The 20767-nt window shown below is 40.2% G+C and overlaps 1 protein-coding gene across 5 annotated transcripts in view; it reads right to left on the reverse strand.

Moving 5' to 3' along the window:
* ACACA (acetyl-CoA carboxylase alpha) overlaps positions 1-20767 on the reverse strand; it is a 234806-nt gene that overhangs the window by 145060 nt on the left and 68979 nt on the right. For 4 of the 5 annotated variants that reach the window (XM_032617795.1, XM_032617792.1, XM_032617791.1 and 1 more), the window contains 12 exons: positions 17444-17653; positions 13765-13935; positions 12601-12762; positions 11793-11956; positions 7601-7751; positions 6299-6402; positions 4425-4506; positions 3819-3964; positions 2287-2437; positions 1977-2111; positions 1477-1623; positions 491-679 (listed from right to left, as the gene is read on the reverse strand). In XM_032617795.1, coding sequence (XP_032473686.1) covers positions 491-679; positions 1477-1623; positions 1977-2111; positions 2287-2437; positions 3819-3964; positions 4425-4506; positions 6299-6402; positions 7601-7751; positions 11793-11956; positions 12601-12762; positions 13765-13935; positions 17444-17653 — 1812 coding nt within the window. Of the gene's footprint in view, positions 1-490; positions 680-1476; positions 1624-1976; positions 2112-2286; positions 2438-3818; positions 3965-4424; positions 4507-6298; positions 6403-7600; positions 7752-11792; positions 11957-12600; positions 12763-13764; positions 13936-17443; positions 17654-19145; positions 20234-20767 lie in introns of those variants that run through there. The other variant, XM_032617796.1, reaches the window with a different exon arrangement.

Consider the following 20767-nt stretch of genomic DNA (forward strand, 5'->3'; position numbering starts at 1 on the left):
GCATTAGCCTGCATAGCATCAACACTAGGAATCTTCTTAATTGTAACATGACAGTTTCTATCTTTCACATGTTGAGAGTAGCTGCAAGTTACCTGGTATAGTTTAGGGGCCCATTCATGATAAATAGGAAAGCAAAGGGTAATAAGTATGCTGCTGAGACAGCAAGGAAGTCTCTGATGATAGAACTACAAATATCTGCCTACTTTAAATTCACAAAAATACTTCTAATTAAGGCACAGCCCCAAGAACAAAACTCTATGGGATACATGGCCAATATACTTTCCTCTTAACCACAGATACTTTACATTTCACACACAGTACTTACCTTATTGGGCTTGTATCATGAAGCAGTTTTGTAAAGGGCACAATGCTTAAAACTTCAAAAGCAAAACATCCAGACAGTAAGGAGGATCCAAACAGGAAGGAATCCTACAACATGAACTCTAGCATGGGCAGCCAGTAGAAAATGACAGTGTTACTCTGTAAATACCTGCTGGCTGGGAAACTGACAGAGGACTGATGTAATGTTGCTAGCATACTGAGCCATTTCCTTCTTGATCGACTTCTCCACATTGGGGGGGATACGACCAGAGACACTGGTCATGATATCTTGCAGTTCTAGGAGAGGCAAGGAGGGATCTCTGAGGGTCTTCATCAACCGTTCAACCCAGTCTTTTACCTGAGAAGAAGGAAATAATAAAATAGGAACCAGACAAAATTAACACAATCCCCCAAATAAAATAAAATATCTGAATTCACTACCATATAGTACAGGCATACCGTGCTTTATTGTGCGTTGCTTTATTGCACTTCGCAAATATTGCATTTTTTACAAATTTCAATTTGTAAAACCCTGTGTTGAGCACCATTTTTCCAACAGCATTTGCTCACTTCATGTCTCTGTGTCACATTTTGGTAATTCTTGCACTGTTTCAAACCCTCCACCAGCAAAAAGATTACAACTCAATGAAGGCTCAGAAGATGGTTAGCATTTATTAGCAACAGAGCATTTTTAAATTTAGGCATGTAAATTTTTTTAGACATAATGCTATTGCACACTTAATAGACTACAGTATAGTGTAAGCGTAACTTCTCTATGCACTGGGAAGCCAAAAAATTCATGTGACTTGCTTTCTTGTAATACATGCTTTATCGCGGTGGTCTGGAACCAAACCCACAATATCTCTGAGGTATGCCTGTACTTACTTTGAAATTGCAATATAAGCACCTAACATTGTCCTTATTCTCTGGTTTAAATCCCAATTACATGCAAAGTCAATAACAGAGACAAGAAGCAAGGATTTAAAGACTTCAAATCCCACAGCTAATGGTGGGAGAGTTTCGGATCAAACAGCTTTCTTTTTCTCCCTCTTAAAAAAAAATCCTTACGTGACTTTTAAACTATCTTAGAGAACAGGTACCCTATTATGTATACGCCTTCCCCCACACCACCTCCCCAAGAAAAGTGATTCATACCCTGCTGCTAAAGAAAGGATCTGGAAGGCAGTATCCATTCATCACGTTGACCAAATTATCCAGGACATAGTGGAATACTCGATGGAGCTTCTCGCCTCTGAGTGCTGTGCTCTGGATCCGTGGCAGACTGCCTGTGTGAAGCTCAGCCTGTCAATCCCAATGAGAGATCAAGTCATCCACTACCTTCTATTCAGGGTACAAACACACCACTGCAACTTAGATTCATCATGCAAAATCAAGACTCCTCTTCACCATACCCAGCTACAAGGAGAGAAGTCAACAGAGTAAACATCATAAGGAAAATCATGGAATCTTAGTATCATAACTCTTACAAATTCTAGTTCCATAATACCAAAGGCACACATACAAGCCATAAGATCGGGCTAAAAAGCTTAAGGAAAAACTGGAAAACCAAGGACTGAAATCACTTGCTTTTCCAAACTACTGTTACTGTGTAATCAGCTCTTGGAGAGCAATATTAAAAGTATCTTCCTACTCACCTGCTGGACCTTGCTGGGGTTGTCCAGCTGCATTTTGGCTATTACACAGCCCGGGTCAAGAGCTGCTCCAGGCCGCTTGACATAATGGATACAGCCAGACTCTGCAGCTGTTAAGGTCATTACCATCTTCATGACCTACAGTGAAAAATAAAATCTCTTAGGACCTAGCTTTAGGGATTAATGACAGCTACTGACACTTCCCCTTTCTATTTTCTACTTCCTTTCTGTTACTCTTGAGTCCTAGTCAATTCCAGCCAACTCTTGTCCCACCTTCCCTCCCATGGCCCGGAAGCCCAATCACCACCCTGACCTCGATCTCAGCATAGCACTGGCCAGCAAACACATGGCCTCCATCCTCCACAATGTACTGGATTAACTTCCCAGCAGAAGGTGAGCGCATCACCGAAGGGTCATTTTCCTTCTCAAACACACAGGTTTTGTTGCCAATCGTGATGCGATACCTAGGAGATAAGTGGGAGTATGTAAGTCAATAAAGCACCTCAAATTGTAAAAGATAATAGTAGGATAATGTCAATCTTAAAAAAAAAAAATCGGAAAACTTCATTCTACACACACACACATACACACACACACACACACACACACAGCATTTATTGGATCCTTTTTTTTAAAAAAAAATTATTTATTTATTTATTTGGTTGCACTGGGTCTTAGTTGCGGCTCATGGGCTCCTATATTTGCGGCTTGCTGGCTCTTTAGTTGTGGCAGGTGGGCTCCTCAGTTGCAGCACGCATGTGGGATCTAGTTCCCTGACCAGGGATCCAACCCGGGCTCCCTGCATTGGGAGCGTGGAGTCTTAACCACTGCGTCACCAGGGAAGTCCCTTGCATCTTTGTTTACAATGCCAAATAACCCAAATTTCCTTCAGTAAGGGTCAGATTAAATAAATTATGATACATCCATATAATGGAATAATATACGACCATTAAAAAGAATAGGTACCTCCATTAAGGAAAAAAAAATGAAGGTGATGCTGATGTAATAGCTACTATTTTTTGAACTCTTATTATATCACAATGTTCTACAACCTTTCCATGTGTTAATTCAGTTAATTACCACAGCCACACTGCATGATTGGTGTTGAACAGTATAAAAGATGTTAAAGGAAAAAATAAGGTATAGAACTAAATGTTATTTTTATTTGTGAATATATTTAAAAGAAAGTATGTACATATATGTAACTTGCATATACATACAAAATTTCTGCAAAAACATATGAGACTGTTAACAGTGGTAGCATATAAAAAGGGGAATTTATTTTACATTGTCTGCCCACACAGGAGTGGCGGAGAGACAATTTTTTAAAATTCATTCATTCGTTTGTTTGTTCATTCATTTATTTATTTATTTATGGCTGCATTGGGTCTTCGTTGCTGAGCACGGGCTTTCTCTAGTTGCGGCAAGTGCGAGCTGCTCTTCGTTGTAGTGCACAGTCTTCTCATTGCCGGGGCTTCAGTAGTTGTGGCATGCGGGCTTTGGTAGTTGTGGCTCACAGGCTCTAGAGCACAGGCTTAGTAGTTGTGGCACACAGGCTTAGCTGCTCCGCAGCATGTGGGATCTTCCAGGACCAGGGCTCGAACCTGTGTCCCCTGCATTGGCAGGCAGATTCTTAACCAATGCGCCACCAGGGAAGCCCAGAGACAATGTTTTTAATTATAAATACTTCTTAATACTCTTGAAATTTTTGTTAAGTGCATGTACTATTTTTTTTTAATTAGAATAGAATCCACAAAAATACCTTGAAAAATCCCAAGAGTTAGTGACTACTCAGAGAAAAGACTGATACAATGACCAGCAAATGGACCTTAAACAGCCACTCACCTATCCACCTCCTCCTTCATGTACGTGGTATAACTGCTGCCATCATAGGACAAGAGCAGTCCTCCATCACTCAGCCGATGCACATCTACTTCCACACACGAGCCATTCATGATCACCACGTAGGAGTTCGGGGACTGTCGAGTCACCTGTAGGAAATGAGACCCCCAAGAGACAAGTCAGTGTGTCCCTTCCAGGGGGAGTCCCAGACAAAATTTCGGTATCTCAGAGATCTAGGTAAGAAAGCTCTGCCAGAGAGGAAGGAAATTCATGGCACCGGTGCTCTGAACACTACTGTCTGTGGGCATGGCTCAGCCTTGCTGCAAGCAAAGAGGGGGGACCTTAGATGCATCTCCCTGCTCTGGTTGCTCTCTGTCTCCTTTATCTCTTGGCTGCATATGTGAAATTAAGCAACAGCTAAAACATTTTCAGAGAATCATAAAATACTGCTTTGACACAAGGCTACTGACCCTAATAATGACTATAATTTCACTAACACCCAGCCCTGCAGTAAACCAAACTTTCACCCCATCTCTTGACCTAAAGGAAGCAAGTTGACAAAGAGAGAGGCAAAAAGTACAACGTTGGCTTCAGTGGGGTTCAGCATACCTTCAGTACATACTTGACTCCCTCATAGATAAGTTCAACATCTACTGTATTCAGAAGTGTATGAGCAGAAAGGACTTGACCCCTGAAAGAACAACAATGTGAGAGACACTTCTAGAAAGTTCTAAAAGTTTACAAGGGAATCTCAAAGGTTATCAGTTATAGCATTTCCTGGAATAGTAAGACTGAAAACAACCTAAAGGACCATCATCATTAAGGGACTGATATATAAATTACAAAAAAGCCATATAATGGAATATTATGCAGACATTAAAAAAGAAAGATGAAGCCCTTTATGCACTAACATGAAATACTCTCTAAAATACACTGTTAAATGAAAAAAGCAAGTGAAATTGTGTAGGACAACTTCAGAGTATGCTACCACTTGTGTTTAAAAAAAGTAGGTCATAGGAAGAAACAAATATTACATATATATGCTTATATAACTTACCATATGTCTGAAAGATTACAGACAGAAACTGGTAACTTGGGTTGACTACAGGGAAGGAAACCGGGTGGCCAGGGAATAGAGGTAAGAAGGAGACCTTTCACTACATACCTTTTTGTGCCTTTTGAATTTTAAACCATGTGAATATATTATCTGTTCTTAAAAAAAAATAAAATTAAAACTTAAAAAAATTTTGAGAAAAGCTCCAGTGCAATCAACCCTCATCTACCCCTATCAACTGAATTTTATTTGGGGTCTTAAAAAATAAAGGCAGTAGGCCATGGCTGGGTGGAGGGGAAAGGGAAGGACATTGCCAAGGAAGAAAACACTCTCTCTTAAGAAAGACTTTGAAAATAATTAAAGGAGGGAGTAAAAATGCAAGTGAGGCAAGTTGTTAATAATGGGTGAATCTGGACAAAGAATACATAAAAGTTGTTTGTATTATTCACGCAATTCTTCTATAAGTCTGAAATTATTTCAAAACACAAGTTTTAAAAATAAATTTAAAGTAACGTTAAAAAGGTAAGGGGAGCTCGTAGAGGAGAGATTATGTGTGACACATCTGTACACCAGTAGGGAAACCATTTAACTAGGTTAGAGATCGCATGTTGAAGAACAGAAATGAGTATGGCTCGAGTGGTAAAAAGGCGCCATAGTATATAGGGAGTTGGAAGTCACTCTGAGGGATTTTAGATCTGATACAGAAGGGAAATGTGAGTTGATGAAGGTTTTAGTGCATAAGTGTAACATAGTGAAAGATTTTCATGGTAAGACTTGAACAACTGAAATCTCAGTTCAATTTTTAAAATTTTGTTTCTTTTCTTCCTTTCAGACACCTCAAAATGGAGCTGATGTAAGTCTAACGAGACACAAAGAATTAAAGTGCCTGTGATTAAAGTGCTATCAAATGATTAGCCTTGTGGACAATTCCTCCAGGGACTCAAAGGCAGAGCTCAGTCTTCAGAACCAGTGTTGGAAATGAGTTTAGCCCCACACATACTTGAGAGACTCATGAGGTCATCTTGAATATCAGCCTCAATTATTAATTCCTGAAATTTTACAGGTCATATATGAAATATTCAGGGTTCCTTGCTAGAGTAAAACACCAGATTTTCATCACCACGGCTTGGAGAGATTTGATGCTTGTACAGAACAGAATGTTTACTTCAGCTGGACTCCAGTTTTTAAAAAGCAACCTACTCTAACTGTGGTATAAACCAATTTCTAGAATCTGCCCTTAGAGCCCCAAAATCATTTGCCATAAACTCCTACATCCCTTCTCTCCCCTGCCTCCATGGTCAGTGAATAAATAACAAGTAGCACTCACAAGCTGCCAGGAACAGAGAGAAGACTAAATGGGCCTCTGAACTTCAGTCCTGCACTCAGGACCACTAGTTAGCTTGCACAGACTATGAGAAGCAAAGCCTACCTCTCTAAGGAGTGAAGGAAGTTGGAGATGCTATTCCGCAGGCTCACATCTGCCACGTGGAGAGCCCCACACACAACTCCCAACATAGTGTCAGGTCGCTCTGCCTGAAAAGAAGGAAAAGAGAGCAGATCAAAAGCAGGGTCACTTGGCACCATGGCCCCTCAATTTAAATCAGGCTCAAATGTGCTGTGAAGAATCAGCTACCATTGAGTCTCCATCCTTATTGTCCAACTGATTTTTTTTTTTAACATTTACTCTTTTTTTAAAAGTATTTTTTTTTAATTTTTATTTATTTTATTTATTGATTTTTGGCTGCACTGGGTCTTCGTTGCTGCACGTGGGCTTTCTCCAGTTGAGGTGAGCAGGGGCTACTCTTCATTGTGGTGTGCGGGCTTCTCATTGTGGTGGCTTCTCTTGTTTCAGAGCATGGGCTCTAGGCATGCAGGCTTCAGTAGTTGCAGTACACGGGCTCAGTAGTTGTGGCTTGCGGGCCCTAGAGCACAGGCTCAGTAGTTGTGGCACACGGGCTTAGTTGCTCCGTGGCATGTAGGATCTTCCTGGATCAGGGCTCGAATCCGTGTCCCCTGCATAGGCAGGCGGATTCTTAACCACTGTGCTACCAGGGAAGCCCCCAACTGATTTTTTGAGACAAAAACACATTTATTTTTAGAATTTGAATAGAGGTCTCATTTGAATAGAGATGAAAAACACCTTTCCCTCCACCCTCCCTAAGATTCCCACTGAGCCAATCGAAGAGTAGCTCAAAAACAAGCTTTTGTCACAAATAAACTTCAAAAGGTACAAAGATGTGGCTACCAATAATCTCAAAGAAAAATGGTGTACAACCAAAATTTGGACCTCCAGCTAATTTACATGAATCTAACAATTTTATACAAAATCTTGAGTAATTTGTATTAGCCCAGCGATTCAGGAACAAAGGGTAACTTCTGTTGATTAAAATGAGGCCCCTCTCATCAGTGCTTGGTAGACAGATGTAAAAGTTGGTAACTCTGAACCAGATTTAACATCAAGTGAGGAAAGAGAAAGTATTTCAATCCCTGCGTGCCTCTCTTCAAATATACCCTTGGAAGTAATACTACAACCTATAAAGTGACTGTGTAACACAGGCACAAGAACTCCTACAGTGCTAAAATCACACTGATTCCTAGATTTTTCCACATAGACCAAGAACGATTCAGATTAGAATCAAATAAATTTTATCTAGCGGCATGGACTGATCACACCACAAGCCTATAAAAACCCAATCCCAGAAGCTGTTTGTGTAAGTGGAGAAATACACACCTGTACTTTTTCTGCTATCAGTCTGTCCAGCCAGCCAGTGTCAATTCTATTCATCTGAAAGCTTTCAGTCTCCAACAATTTGATCAGGTATTCGACTGTAGTTCGAAAGTCGCCCCGGATAGATAGTTCCTTCAAAGCCACCACCATGTTTCTGGGAGAAGGATAGAAGCAGATCTGTTTCAGCAAGAAATGTTCTAGTGTTTTTCAATAATTTTCAAGAATTGTTTCATTCCTTTAGAGTTTCAGGAGGCGGGGGAGAGAGACAGACAGTTCCAAGAACAAATGAGGGTGCAGATATATATGTGCTTATTCCAGATAGAATTTTCAAGAAGTCAGCAAACTTATGAGTCTGATTAATATTACCATAAGAGCATCAGCAGATCACATACATTTCATTATATGGAATACAGAACAAATTATCTGCAAACCACCCAGTTTTCACTGTTCCCATCATTCCATTCATTTATTGCTGGCTAACGAGAATTAGGGCATAATTCTCCCCTCCTTACACCTTTTTTATTTTATTTAGGTAAAGTTTACATTTAAAAAAATATACTTAAGTATACTGTTCAGTGAATTTTTACAAACACTAATACCTTAATTTAAAGGTTTCCATACAATGGAGGTAACTGGCTGGGGAAAGTCAGGTATTATTAGCCTGACACTGCATGTGAGAGTGGTGGGTTTTTTTAAGCTGCATTTTAGCCATCTGTGGAATGACTTGCTCATTACTTTGATTACTTTCCAATTAAGTGTTAAATGATCTAACTTTAACAAAATTTCAAATACCATGGGGTTTTTCCCTGTATACTTCTGTATACTTCTGCCCAGTGTTATGCTGAACAGGGCAGGTCCCTATTTCAACAAATATTTATTATATATATTTATTATGCATCTCACAGACTCAAGACACATACTAGACTCTTAAGGGAGAGAGAATGTGGAGACTTTAAAAATATATGACAGGGCTTCCCTGGTGGCGCAGTGGTTGAGAGTCCACCTGCTGATGCAGGGGACACGCACGGGTTCCTGCCCCGGTCTGGGAAGATCCCACATGCCGCGGAGCGGCTAGGCCCGTGAGTCATGGCCACTGAGCCTGCGCGTCTGGAGCCTGTGCTCCGCAATGGGAGAGGCCACAACAGTGAGAGGCCCACGTACCGCAAAAAATTAAAAAATAAAAAATAATTTTAAAAAATATATATATGACATAATATCATAAATACCAGTAGAGAGATATAAGCAAAGTGTGGAGCGGTTCTAAGAGGGGAGAAAATCCACCTCCCTATGGTTTCATAAAGAATGTGAGATCTGACATAGAAAACAAACTTGTGGTTACCATAAGGGGAAAGGGAGGGGGGAGGAACATAAGATTAAGTGATACAAACTACTATACATAAAATAGATAAGCAACATGTTTTTACTGAATAGCATGGGGAACTATATTCAATATCTTGTAATTACCTATAATGGAAAATAATCTGAAAAAAACATATATATATAACTGAATCACTTTGCTGTACACCTGAACTAATACAATATTGTAAATCAACTATTCTTCAATTTAAAAAAAGAAAAAGAATGTGGGATCTGAAATGGGATAAAAGTTAAGCTGGGATTATGACTGTGACAGAAATATTCTTCCAAGTGGTCCAGGAGTTCTCAGCCTAGAACATTATTCCGTTTCCCACCTCTACCCTCCTCTCTATGCCCTATCTCAGCCTGGCTTACTCCTATACATATTTCCCATATCAATCTAGATGTCACTTCCTTTTGCGAAAACTTCCCTGACCCTTCCTGGACTGAGTTAGCTGACTCAGCTCTACGCTCCTATAACACCCTTATGTAATCCCACTATCAGAGATGGCACTTCCTACACTGTGTTCAATTGCTTATTTGCCTCTCTTACTCTGGATCATAAAGTTCCATGAGGGCACAGACCCTATCTTGATCCTCATTATATTGTCAGAGCCATTAGATATTCAGTAAATATTTGTTAAAAGGAGTGAATGAATGGATGGACAGAGGGAGTAGCAAGAACAAAGGGAAAAAGGAAATAAATTAGGGGTTGTGTTCAGGGAATGTTATGATTGAAGCAGAGGGTATGAGGACAGGAATGAGGGGCAAGTCCATTTATCCAACAAACATCTACTGAATGCTTACTATGTTCAGGGGACACAGCAGCAACAAGACAGACACGGTCTTGTTCTCATGGCATTTAGATTACAGTCTGCGGGAAATATGGGTTGGGGCTATTCTGGAGAAGAATATGAACACCAAGCAGAAGAATACAGACCTAATATAATGAAGAAAGAAGAAACAAACTCTGAGCTGAAGAATGAACTTTAGCATGGTGTTAAGAAGCAAGTTTAGGGACTTCCCTGGCTGTCCAGTGGTTAAGACTCTGCGATTCCACTACAGGGGGGTGTGAGTTCGATCCCTGGTTGGGGAACTAAGATCCCGCGTGTCACAAAGCGCGGCCAAAAAAAAAGGGCAAGCTTATTGTAGAGACCATAATTTTCATATGCTAAACATTAACCTGGTAGCTTTACACTGCAGAGAAATGTACAGAGCAGGTCAGGAAGTAAGGAGCAAGGCTTTTGGAGCAGGTCATAAGACATGTCCTGTAGAGAATGCTCAGTGGCGTGCCAATCAGGACTGGAAACCTAAATACCAATAGCGGCCACTCTGGGGATGTAAATGAGTGAGGCAGACTGGACGGGAGCTGTGTGAACTAGAGAGTTCGTGTTTCTTCTAAAGGAAGCAGTCACACAAAGCTTCAGTTAACTTTTGCCAAGTGGAATATAAAACCAACCATCATCCCGTTCTTTTAAGGGAAGACAGAAATCCATGTATTTACTTCAATCTCCCAATTTTTAAATATTGGTGATTTAAAAAAACTAACACTCTACAAGACAATCAAAACACATCTGTGGCTGTGACTAGTAGGAAAGCCACCAATTTGCAAGCTCTAGTGTAAACCTTCTTCACTTTGGCAAAGCAGGATAGGACTGTGAAAGAAAAAAAAAAAGGCAACTTTTATACCAGATGGTTTTTCTGGTAGCATTGCTTTAATTCTGAAAACTCCACTTATAGTTCTGAATAAGTGGGAAGAGTTGTAGAGGACAAAATAGAGAAAACTTGAGGTTTCCCAACTTCTAAAAACATTATTAAAAACCAACATTATTAATAAATACTTACTGATTACACAATCTATGTGTGCAGTTTAAAGGTCAAAGGAATAGTATTAAATGCTTGGTTCAAGTAAATAGACAATTAAAACATAGAACTAGATCAATTTTGGATAGATCTTCTAAAATATCTAACCTGTCAAAATTACCTCCTAGAGCCCTACTTTTCAGGCAAGCAAAACTGCTATTAAATATTTAATGTTTACGCTCAATAGAATATTAACTAATACTTATGATATACCAGTTATATTATACGCTGTGTGTATATTTCATAGCTCACTGAGGTCTCTCATATAAGCAATGTGGACAGTTCCCTTATGCCCTTTTCATGTAATAAGCAGTTTCATTTTATTATTTTAAATGGCTATGGGGGTTTCCCTGGTGGCGCAGTGGTTGAGAGTCCACCTGCCGATGCAGGGGACACGGGATCGTGCCCTGGTCCGGGAAGATCCCACATGCCGCGGAGCAGCTGGGCCCGTGAGCCATGGCCGCTGAGCCTGCGCGTCCGGAGCCTGTGCTCCGCAACGGGAGAAGCCACAACAGTGAGAGGCCCGCGTACCGCAAAAAAAATAAAAATAAAAATAAATTAAATGGCTATGGGACATTTACAGCTATACCTTTATTTTGATGACAAATAACAGGTCTTATCTCTGACATATGTCAAGTTCTTGGACAAGAATCCACCTCCACCCCCAAATGACAACACCATTTCTATAGAAAAATATGATATTTTTAAAGCAATCAATTTTATAAGTTTATTAAAAACATTGAAAGCAAAAATACTTGAAAAGGCCCAGGGCAACAGACAGAAAAACATCTGCCAAACACTGAATAAATTTAATACAACATGAATGTAAGTACAGTCAAAGATATATTTCTTCAAGAAGGTTATTCATATAAGTAGTTTTATAGCAATACATGATTCCCATTCCCACGCTCACGCCTTCATTGAAGATTAGCACAAGTTTATTCTCTGAAATGCAATCAAGTGCTATTATACTCACGAAATGGCTTCCTCTCGGTTTTCTCCCCAGGAAAAGCAGTGACCGAACTGAGAATCAGCAAATTCATGAAGTCCCCCTGCAGCAGCAACACTGAAATAGCCCCAAACGTTCTTATTGCTGCGGAAATTCAGTTCCTGAACTGTTCCTGAGCTGGGCTTAAAACCCTATTAGAAGATTCACAGATATAGAGAACAAACAAGTGGTTAACAAAAGGGAGAGGGAAGGAAGGAAAGGAAATATAGGGGTAGAGGATTAAGAAGTACAAACCACTATATATAAAATAAATAAACTACAGGAGTATTGTACAGCACAGGGACTATAGTCAGTACTTTATAATAACTTAAAATGGAGTATACTGAATCACTATGTTGTACACCTGAAACTAATGTAATATTGTAAACTGACTACATGCAATAAATTTTTTTAATCAAAAAAAAAAAAAAAACCCTGTTAGAGAATGAAGAATATGAGATGATATTATATTTCCAAGGAAGAGAACGTTCATATACTCATTGTTCAGGTTCTGTGTAATCACACACACACAAAAAGCAGAAATGATACACAAAAATCATAAAGGCTTGCGAGCCAATGTCCAGTGCTACAGACCCACTGAGGACTCTACAGTGACTAAACAGGTCTAAATGACCAATGGAACAGTGATTACTTATTTGTCTGCTCTGATGAAGCCTCTATGAATTTCCTTCTCCAGAGGAAGTCCCAAGATATTTCAGATATGCCCTCAGATAGCATCTTAATATTAAAGTTCACAGGGAAAAAAAAAGTGTAAACCTTTTAAGTGATGGGTTACCTCATCTGGATTTTCACTAGTGATCCGAGCAGCAATAACGTGGCCCCTTGGGCAAGGAACATGAGCAGAATTTTCAAAATCAATGGGAGCATCACCCCAGGGAGATACCCCATACATCATACGGATATCCTTGATTCTGTACAAAGGGATCCCCATGGCAATCTGAAAGGTAATAAAACACACATCACTCCTTTTTCACAGTTACTTGCCTTAAAATGTGGAAGCTATCAGATTTCTCATTTCAGTAGCCACCACCTAAAACACCCTATTTTTATAGCCTGCATCCTACATCATTGAATAGGTGACTCTAAGTTACTTGAAACAAAACACACGTAAGGTGTTAAATACTCCCCACTCCTTAAAAAGTCCCCAAATCCCTAATGCAATAGACATGAGCTTCCCTCTAATTGTCATTTCCCCATCAAGGGATCAGAATGAAAATATCCAAGGGAAGAGTCAGTGTCAGTGGCTCTCCAAGTTCAGACAGCTAAAAAGTCCTAACTATGTCATAATTACTTCATAATTATTGCCACAAACCACTGCAGAAAGTATATAAATCTTTATTTACTGGGTTCCTTAACAGGGACCACTGGGGACCAGAAGGGGTTCCCAATGTGGGCAAAGAATATGTTATTTACAAATAATATCAAACTTCATCATGAACTATTACTGCTTCCCATAGCATTTATTTCCTGGGCTGAATGGAGAAAATAGTATTGACAGCCAGCACTTTAATTAAACATTATAAAAATAAATGTGTGCTGCCACACTCTTGGCATGAATAACCTCAGCCACCACTCTAAGGTGGAATTGCTTCAATTTAGAACACTAGGAAAAAGGCGTAGAGGACAATTACAATGTTTGTAAGGTTTCCTATAATTTAAACAACTGAGTAAAGCATATTATTTGTGAAGTTTCTTTCTGATATACGACCTTTTATATCAGATGTGTCTGGCTGAAAAATAATAATATTTCTAGATTTGTACCATATCAGGAAAACCAACCCACACATCCCAAGCCATAGAGTGCAAGAGGTGAACATTACACGAGACTCAGATAAGAGGCGTCTTCTCTTAACAGATGCTGCTTGAACCAGTTTTGCAGGCATCTCTGACATTCCAAACTTCTGTAAGCAACTCTCTGATCAAGAGCAGGGTGACTCACCTGGAGCTGTGCCGCAGGGAGGTTGACATCGGCCACCATCTCTGTACAAGGGTGCTCCACCTGTAGCCGAGGGTTCAGTTCCAGAAAGTAGAAGCTGCCATCCTGGCTGTAGAGGTATTCCACAGTCCCAGCACTCACGTAACCAACCATTTTGGCAAGTTTCACCGCACACTCAAAGAAGAAAGATAAGGCAACATAAGTATGTCATCTTGTCCAGCTGATGGGCTACTACTTATCTATAGCTTCTCCCTCTCAAAGAGCCAGTGTTTATAAAGGCTTTTAGCCATGTGAGTGAATTTCACCCTCTCTGATTAAAACACCATGGGAGATTCTGCATTGTACGCTTGTTCCTAGTATTTCTAGTATTCTTCCTAGAATACGAGAAATTCTTCCTAGAAACATGGCTGTCCAGCTAGAGACTAGATTTTCTACCCTCCCTTAAAGCAAGTGACTAAGTTTTAACCAATGCAACGTCAGCATTGGTGAGTGATATGCATAATCCCTGAATCATGTTTTGAAAAGGAATTGCTTGTCCTCTATTCCTGGCTTTTCCCCTTCTATGGACTAGAACATGGTCATGACAGTACAAGCACGTTTCACCATGCAGGTGAGAACATACTAAGAATGACAAAACAAAACAGAAAGAACCTGAATCCCAAGATGGTCTCATGGAGCAGAATGGTCCTACTGGTCCTGGAGAGATCACCTCAGATTATGATTGGAAGGAAAAATAAACTTCTATCCTATTGCGTGGTTGTATTTTTTTGGATCTCTTTATTACAATAGCTTAACCTGTACCCTAATCAATACAGAAGCTATTAAATTCAGGTAGGATGCTGATATTTAAAAAAATTAAAGCATGTGATGCTGACTTAACAACAGGGTAGCAGCTCTCAAGGAAACAGATGCTGCAGACCAGAAAACTGGTGGCCTCCTTGTTAGGCATAAGAAAACATTTGGGAAACTGTCTCCTACAATAACTTGGGATGCGGACAAAACACCAACTAAGCCCTAAGAAAAGTGGTTAGAAAAAGTCAGAATGTGAAAAAAACCAAATGCCTTTGTATCCCCAAACCAGAAGATTAGATTCTCACCCTGAAGCAACCCAGTGCCAAAGATCAAGTCAAGGGGGCTGCTTTAGTATCAGCTAGCCTCAAGGTAGTCAGTACTGAATTGAGGAGAGAAAGAGGGCTGAACACAGAAGGAAGTAAATAAAGAGGAAAAGTCACTATGTCCAGAAATCTTGAGTGTGGTTACTCCTACCTGAAGCTGAATAGAAGCAAAGAGTCCAGAAACTTACTAAGTTTTGACGGAATTGTATTTCTAAACAAACCACAAATCTGGCTTTCAAAACCCATGACTGATAATCACAGTCATCTGTGTGGCCCCAACCCTGCACCAGCAGGAAGTGAGCAGTGAAAGCTCTGCCAAAGAAAGCATGGTCTCCAAAGCTCAATCACAGAGGACCGTGAACAAGGAAGAACTTCCCAGAGAAAAAGGCCTTAACGGTGCCTTGAGGAATGACGGGCAAAGAATTTACTTCCAGAGAGCAGAACCAGGGGCAGCCAGAGGGCTAATGGAGGTATTACTCCACCACATGAGAGGAAATCACCACAATTCCTACCTAGAAGAATTTGATAACTGCTATGGATCAGTGATTATTGCCTATTTTTCATTCTTCTTTTTACCAAATGGGAGTTATCCTGTTCCTACTCCACCACTGTATATGGCGAAAGGAGGAATCACAAGGGGTAGGTAACTTGTATTCTAGGTCACTGGCCCATACAAAGCCACATGTATGTATAACAGAGAGGACTGTACATTACCTAGAGAGTTGGACTTTGGGCTGAATATAGTAACTAGGTGGGACTTTGGGCTGTCTTCTTTGGGGAAAGGCTAAGAATGTTCCAAGAGTAACAAAAAGGGTGTGAAAGGATAATGGGTAGCCGGAGGAGCAGACACAGATTGTTAAATGCCCTCCAGTAATTTTTCATTGCGTCATCCATTTAGTAATAGAATCTCCTGAATTTCAGCTGAGCATATGGCCACTCAGCTAGTGACTACAATTCCTAACATCCCTTGCAGCTAGGTGTGACTGTGTAACTGAATGTTGTCCAGTGAAAAGTGAGCAGAAGTAATATGTGTGACTTCTGGCTCATATTTTTATATGCTTGCCTTCCAAGTCCTCTCTTTCCCCCTCCCACAGGCTACAGTGTGAACATATTCTTGCGAGCTAGCTTTAATGATAAGGTAATGACACCCTAGGACAAGGGTTGGCAAACTTTTTCAGTAAGGGCCAGATAATAATTATTTTCAGCTGTGTGGGCCATATAGTCTCAACTACTCAACTTTGTCACTGCAGTGATAAGGCAGCCACAGATAATTCATAAATAAATTAGCATGCCGTGTTCCAATAAAATTTTATTTACAGGGACTCCTTTGGTGGTGCAGTTGTTGAGAATCCGCCTGCCTGTGCTGGGGACATGGGTTCGATCCCTGGTCCAGGAAGATCCCACATGCCGCGGAGCAACTGAGCCCGAGCGCCACAACTACTGAGCCTGTGCTCTAGAGCCTGCAAGCCACAACTACTGAGCCCACGTGCTGCAACTACTGAAGCCCACGCACCTAGAGCCCATGCTCCACAACAGGAGAGGCCATTGCAATGAGAAGCCCGCGCACCGCAACCAAGAGCAGCCCCCACTCGACACAATTAGAGAAAGCCCACACGTAGCAATGAACACCCAATGCAGCCAAAAGTAAAATAAATAAATAAATATTTAAAAAAAAAAAAAACAGAAAAAAAAAATTTTTATTTACAAAAACAGGTGGCAGGTTGGATTTGGCCTGCTAGTTGTAGTTTGCTGACTCCCGTCCTAGTAATAGCAAAGCAGTAAACCGGGGTCCCTGGCACCAGCTCATCTCTGAACTATGATGAGAGAGAGAAATAGAACTTGCACCTTATTTAAGCCACTGTACTTTGGAGGCCTGTTTACTACAGTAGTTAAAGAATCAATCAATGCACACACAATCACACACACACACACACACGTAGAAATTAAACTTAAAACACAGATGACCATATATTCAGCTTCTTTGGAATCAGGGAGAAAAAAGATGGAAAACATATCTCCAAAAAGATGAAGATTGAGTCAAGGTTCCAGAAAAGACCATGTTCAGACTCCTAAACTACAGCTATTTCCAAGGGACCCTGTAAAACTGCTGAGAGATTATTTTCCATACAAAAATATAGACTATGTAAATTTTAAAGATACTTAGAGGAACTTTTAAGAGACAATGGACTTGAACAAATTCATCTGAAGACTAAAGGATAATCAATCTAGAAAATGCCACTACCTGCTTATCATGAGCTTGTTAAAGAACCAGACAATAAGATTAAAAAATCCCAAAACATTTCTCTTCCTTATCCCTACTCAAAATAGTACACTGATTTTTTTGTCAAAGGCATTAACTAATTTAGAGTTTGAAGTGTTCACTGGTATCTCTACTAGAGGGAGAACAGCAGAATTTTTATTTTATTTTTCCTCTAGGAAAAGGATATAATCTTATCAGTTATCCAGAACCACTGCTTGAAATTCCACTATTCTCAGATTGGCATATGAATTAAATGAGTAGTAGTTTTGTGTAAGAAAACAAAAATTAGAGCTTTTCATATACATACCTGTTCCATATGCTCAAATACTGCTGGAGTAGCAATAGCAGTAGGTGCCTCTTCAATAATCTTCTGATGCCTGCGCTGTACAGAGCAGTCACGACCAAACAAAGAGATAGCGTTGCCATACTGATCTGCTAAGATCTGCACCTCCAGATGACGAGATTGTTTGGCTAGTCTCATCACAAAGATAGGAGATCCAGGGACTTCAGCTTGAACCTATATTAGAAAAGGAAATAGAACAAATTCTTAAGTGGTAAGCACTTTTTCTATCTTGATAAGCTCCTTCCATTTCAACAGGCAGATGCCTAGAAGTGTCAGGGACCATGTTAATCATTAGAAATACAAAAATAAATAAAATATAGTTCATGCTCTCATCCTTCTTAAAGGTACTGCATTCTTAGTTATATAACCAATATTAACTGATAAATACAAAAATGTATGAACATCCAGTGTGTTACAAAGGCAAAGAACAAATATTTTGAAAACACACACACACAAATTCCACAAAAGGGCAAAATACTGCCGTCAATTCCAAACAACCAAATGTACAACTTGTTCTAGACTAGATACTTTCCTGGTTCACATTTCATTATATACAGTATTGTTGTAGTCAAAGGACTTTCCTCTTCAGTTTTGAAGCATATTGTCACTAGATACAGAACTCGACACTAGCAATTATTTTCTTTCAGCACTTTAAAGATACTGCAATATTTTCTGGTTTCCACTGTTTCTACTGAGATGTCAGCTATCATTCTTACTGTTACTCCTTTGAAAGTAATCTTTTTTTCCCGGCTGCTTTAGGATTTTCTCTTTTCTCTGTCTTTTTAGGGGAGTGGAGTGGCAGATTTACTCTGATAAACTTAGATGTGGTTTTCTCTGTACTTCTCCTTGCAGGGCTCATAGTGTTTTTTGAATCTGTGCTTAGTATCTTTTCAGGAAATTCTTAGCCATTAGTTCAGAAAAATTCTTAGCCATTGTCTCTTCAAATATTGCTTCTGCTCCGTGATTTCTTCAAACATTGCTTCTGCTCCATTTTCTCTCTCTTCTCCTCTGAGACTCAAAGTACACGTTAGATCATTTCACTGTCTTTTATGCTCTGTATCTCTTATGCTTTGTTTTGCTATATAACACGTTACCTCAAAACTCAGTGGCTTGCTTAGGACACCAACCATTTTATTTGCTCGTGATGCTGTGCTCATCTGGGCAGTTCTTCTGGCCTTGCTACAGTCATTCATGTGCATATCATCATCTGGTGGCTCGAGTGGGGCTGAAGGGTCTCATGCAAATGTCTGCTGACTTGTGTTGACTGTTGGCCAGTACGTCTACAGAGCCTTGACTGGAACAGCTCATCTCTATTGCATGTGGCCTCCATCCTCCAGTAGGCTAGACCAGGCTTCTTCAATGCAGTGTTCCAAGAAGAGGGTGAGGGCAGAAGCTGCAAGGCTTCACAAGCACTAGCCTCTAGAACTTACACAATACCACTTTGGCCACATTCTAATGGTCTAAGCAAGCCACAAGGCCAGCTAAGATTCAAGGGGTGGGAAAAGAGATGCCACCTCTTAATGGGAGGAAAGGCAAAGTCACATTGCAAAGGGATATACACTCAAGAACAGGAGAGGTTATTGCGGCCATCGCTGCAAACAATCTAGTATGGTCCGCCCTCTGGCCACAATAATTCACATACCTCCCACATGCAAAATAGACTCACCCCCTCCCAAGACCCCCAAAGTCATCCAATCATGGCATCAGGCTTGAGGTCCATTTTCTCATAAGTCATGTCCACAAGTAAAAGAGACTCCTTGGGTGCAGCTCCTCAGGTGCTCTTTATCCAAAGATCTGGGAACTAAAAAGACAAGTTATCTGCCCCCAACACCCCCAACATTTAATGATGAGATGGGGAGAGAATAACTGTAAAAGATACTCCTATTCAAAGAAGAAAGGACAGGAGGTACATAGCAGTCACTGGTCCACAACAATTCTGAAATCCAGACGGGCAGATGTTGTGAGGTTCCCTTACTCCAGGGGCATGGAATTTTTTTTGTTGTTTGCTGTTTTTTTACTACGGTCTTGTTCTGCTCCCTGTGAGTGGTTTCCTAATCCACGGGTCCCCTCTGCTCTTAGCTGCCCTCTGGGCTCCTGGCTCCACAATCTGAAAAATCTTTTTATTATTAGAAATTACTAATGTTTACAGCTGAACATTTTTTCCAGTCTGCTTCCTATTCATGGAAAATCAAAGTCCCAGAGGCCTCTCTGAAGTCTGAACTGTCTCTGTCCCTTTAGTCCCTTTGGTGCATTTATCAACAGAAGTCTCTCAAAAACTTTGTGGTTTTCCTATGAATCATATTGGAAATTCACTACTTGCGCCAAAAACATATCCATAAGTTTTCTGTACAGACCTCTCTGTACCTCGGGTTTGTCAGGCTGCCGTGGGACAACATCTTTAAAATTCTTAGAAGCCCTTTTTTTCTAGCTGAGAGAGTAATCTACCAGGTACTGTCTTAAGTATTTCTGAGGTCTTAAAGGATCTCCCAGGCACTCTTGATTTGGTCTGTACTCTGAAGTCATTTTTTACTTTGAAAATCTTTTGCCAGCTGGAGAGATTGGGAATGAGAAACAGTTCTATTTTCAAACTCAATAAGTTTGAAACACCTTCTTTAGTTCATCCCTCTTTATAGTTCCTTAGCAAAAGCAACCAAAAGCATTCAACAGATACTGTTAACACTTTATCTAAAAAGATCTCCTTAACTAGGTCTACAAGTTCACTAAATACAGTCTCTACCTTCCAAGTTACCTCAGGTAATTGTTCCATCATTACAGAACATGGGTTACCTTTTCCCTCACTGCCTTTCCATCCCACACTAAAAGTTTGTTCACCATTCTTCCAGCTTTCATTAACAACCACCTTACCATTTTTCCAGCCTCCACCTATGAGCCAGTCTCAAAGCCAATGCCACATATTTTACTTTTTTGTTAGGGCAGTATTACACCTTTAGGTATCAATTTCTGGGTCAGTTATCCATTGATGCCTAACAAACCACCAAAAATTTAGTGACTTAGGATGCTGACCTTTTTTTTTTTTTTTAATTTGTTCACAGAAATTTGAGCTGGGCTCAGTTGGGCAGTTTTTCTGCTGATCTTGGCTTGGAGCCACTCATGTAGTTAGTCATCTGGCAACTTGACTGGGGTTGGATGGTCTAACGTGGCCTCACTTACATGTCTCAAAGGTGCTGGTGACTGTCAGGTCTAGGAAGCCTCAGTTGGGATAACTCATCTTTGCTTTGTGTGGCCTCTCTTTTCCAGAAGGCTAAACTGGGCTTTTCACAAGGCAAG

Source organism: Phocoena sinus, chromosome 20, assembly GCF_008692025.1.
Source record: "Phocoena sinus isolate mPhoSin1 chromosome 20, mPhoSin1.pri, whole genome shotgun sequence".
Classification (NCBI taxonomy): Eukaryota; Metazoa; Chordata; class Mammalia; order Artiodactyla; family Phocoenidae; genus Phocoena; species Phocoena sinus.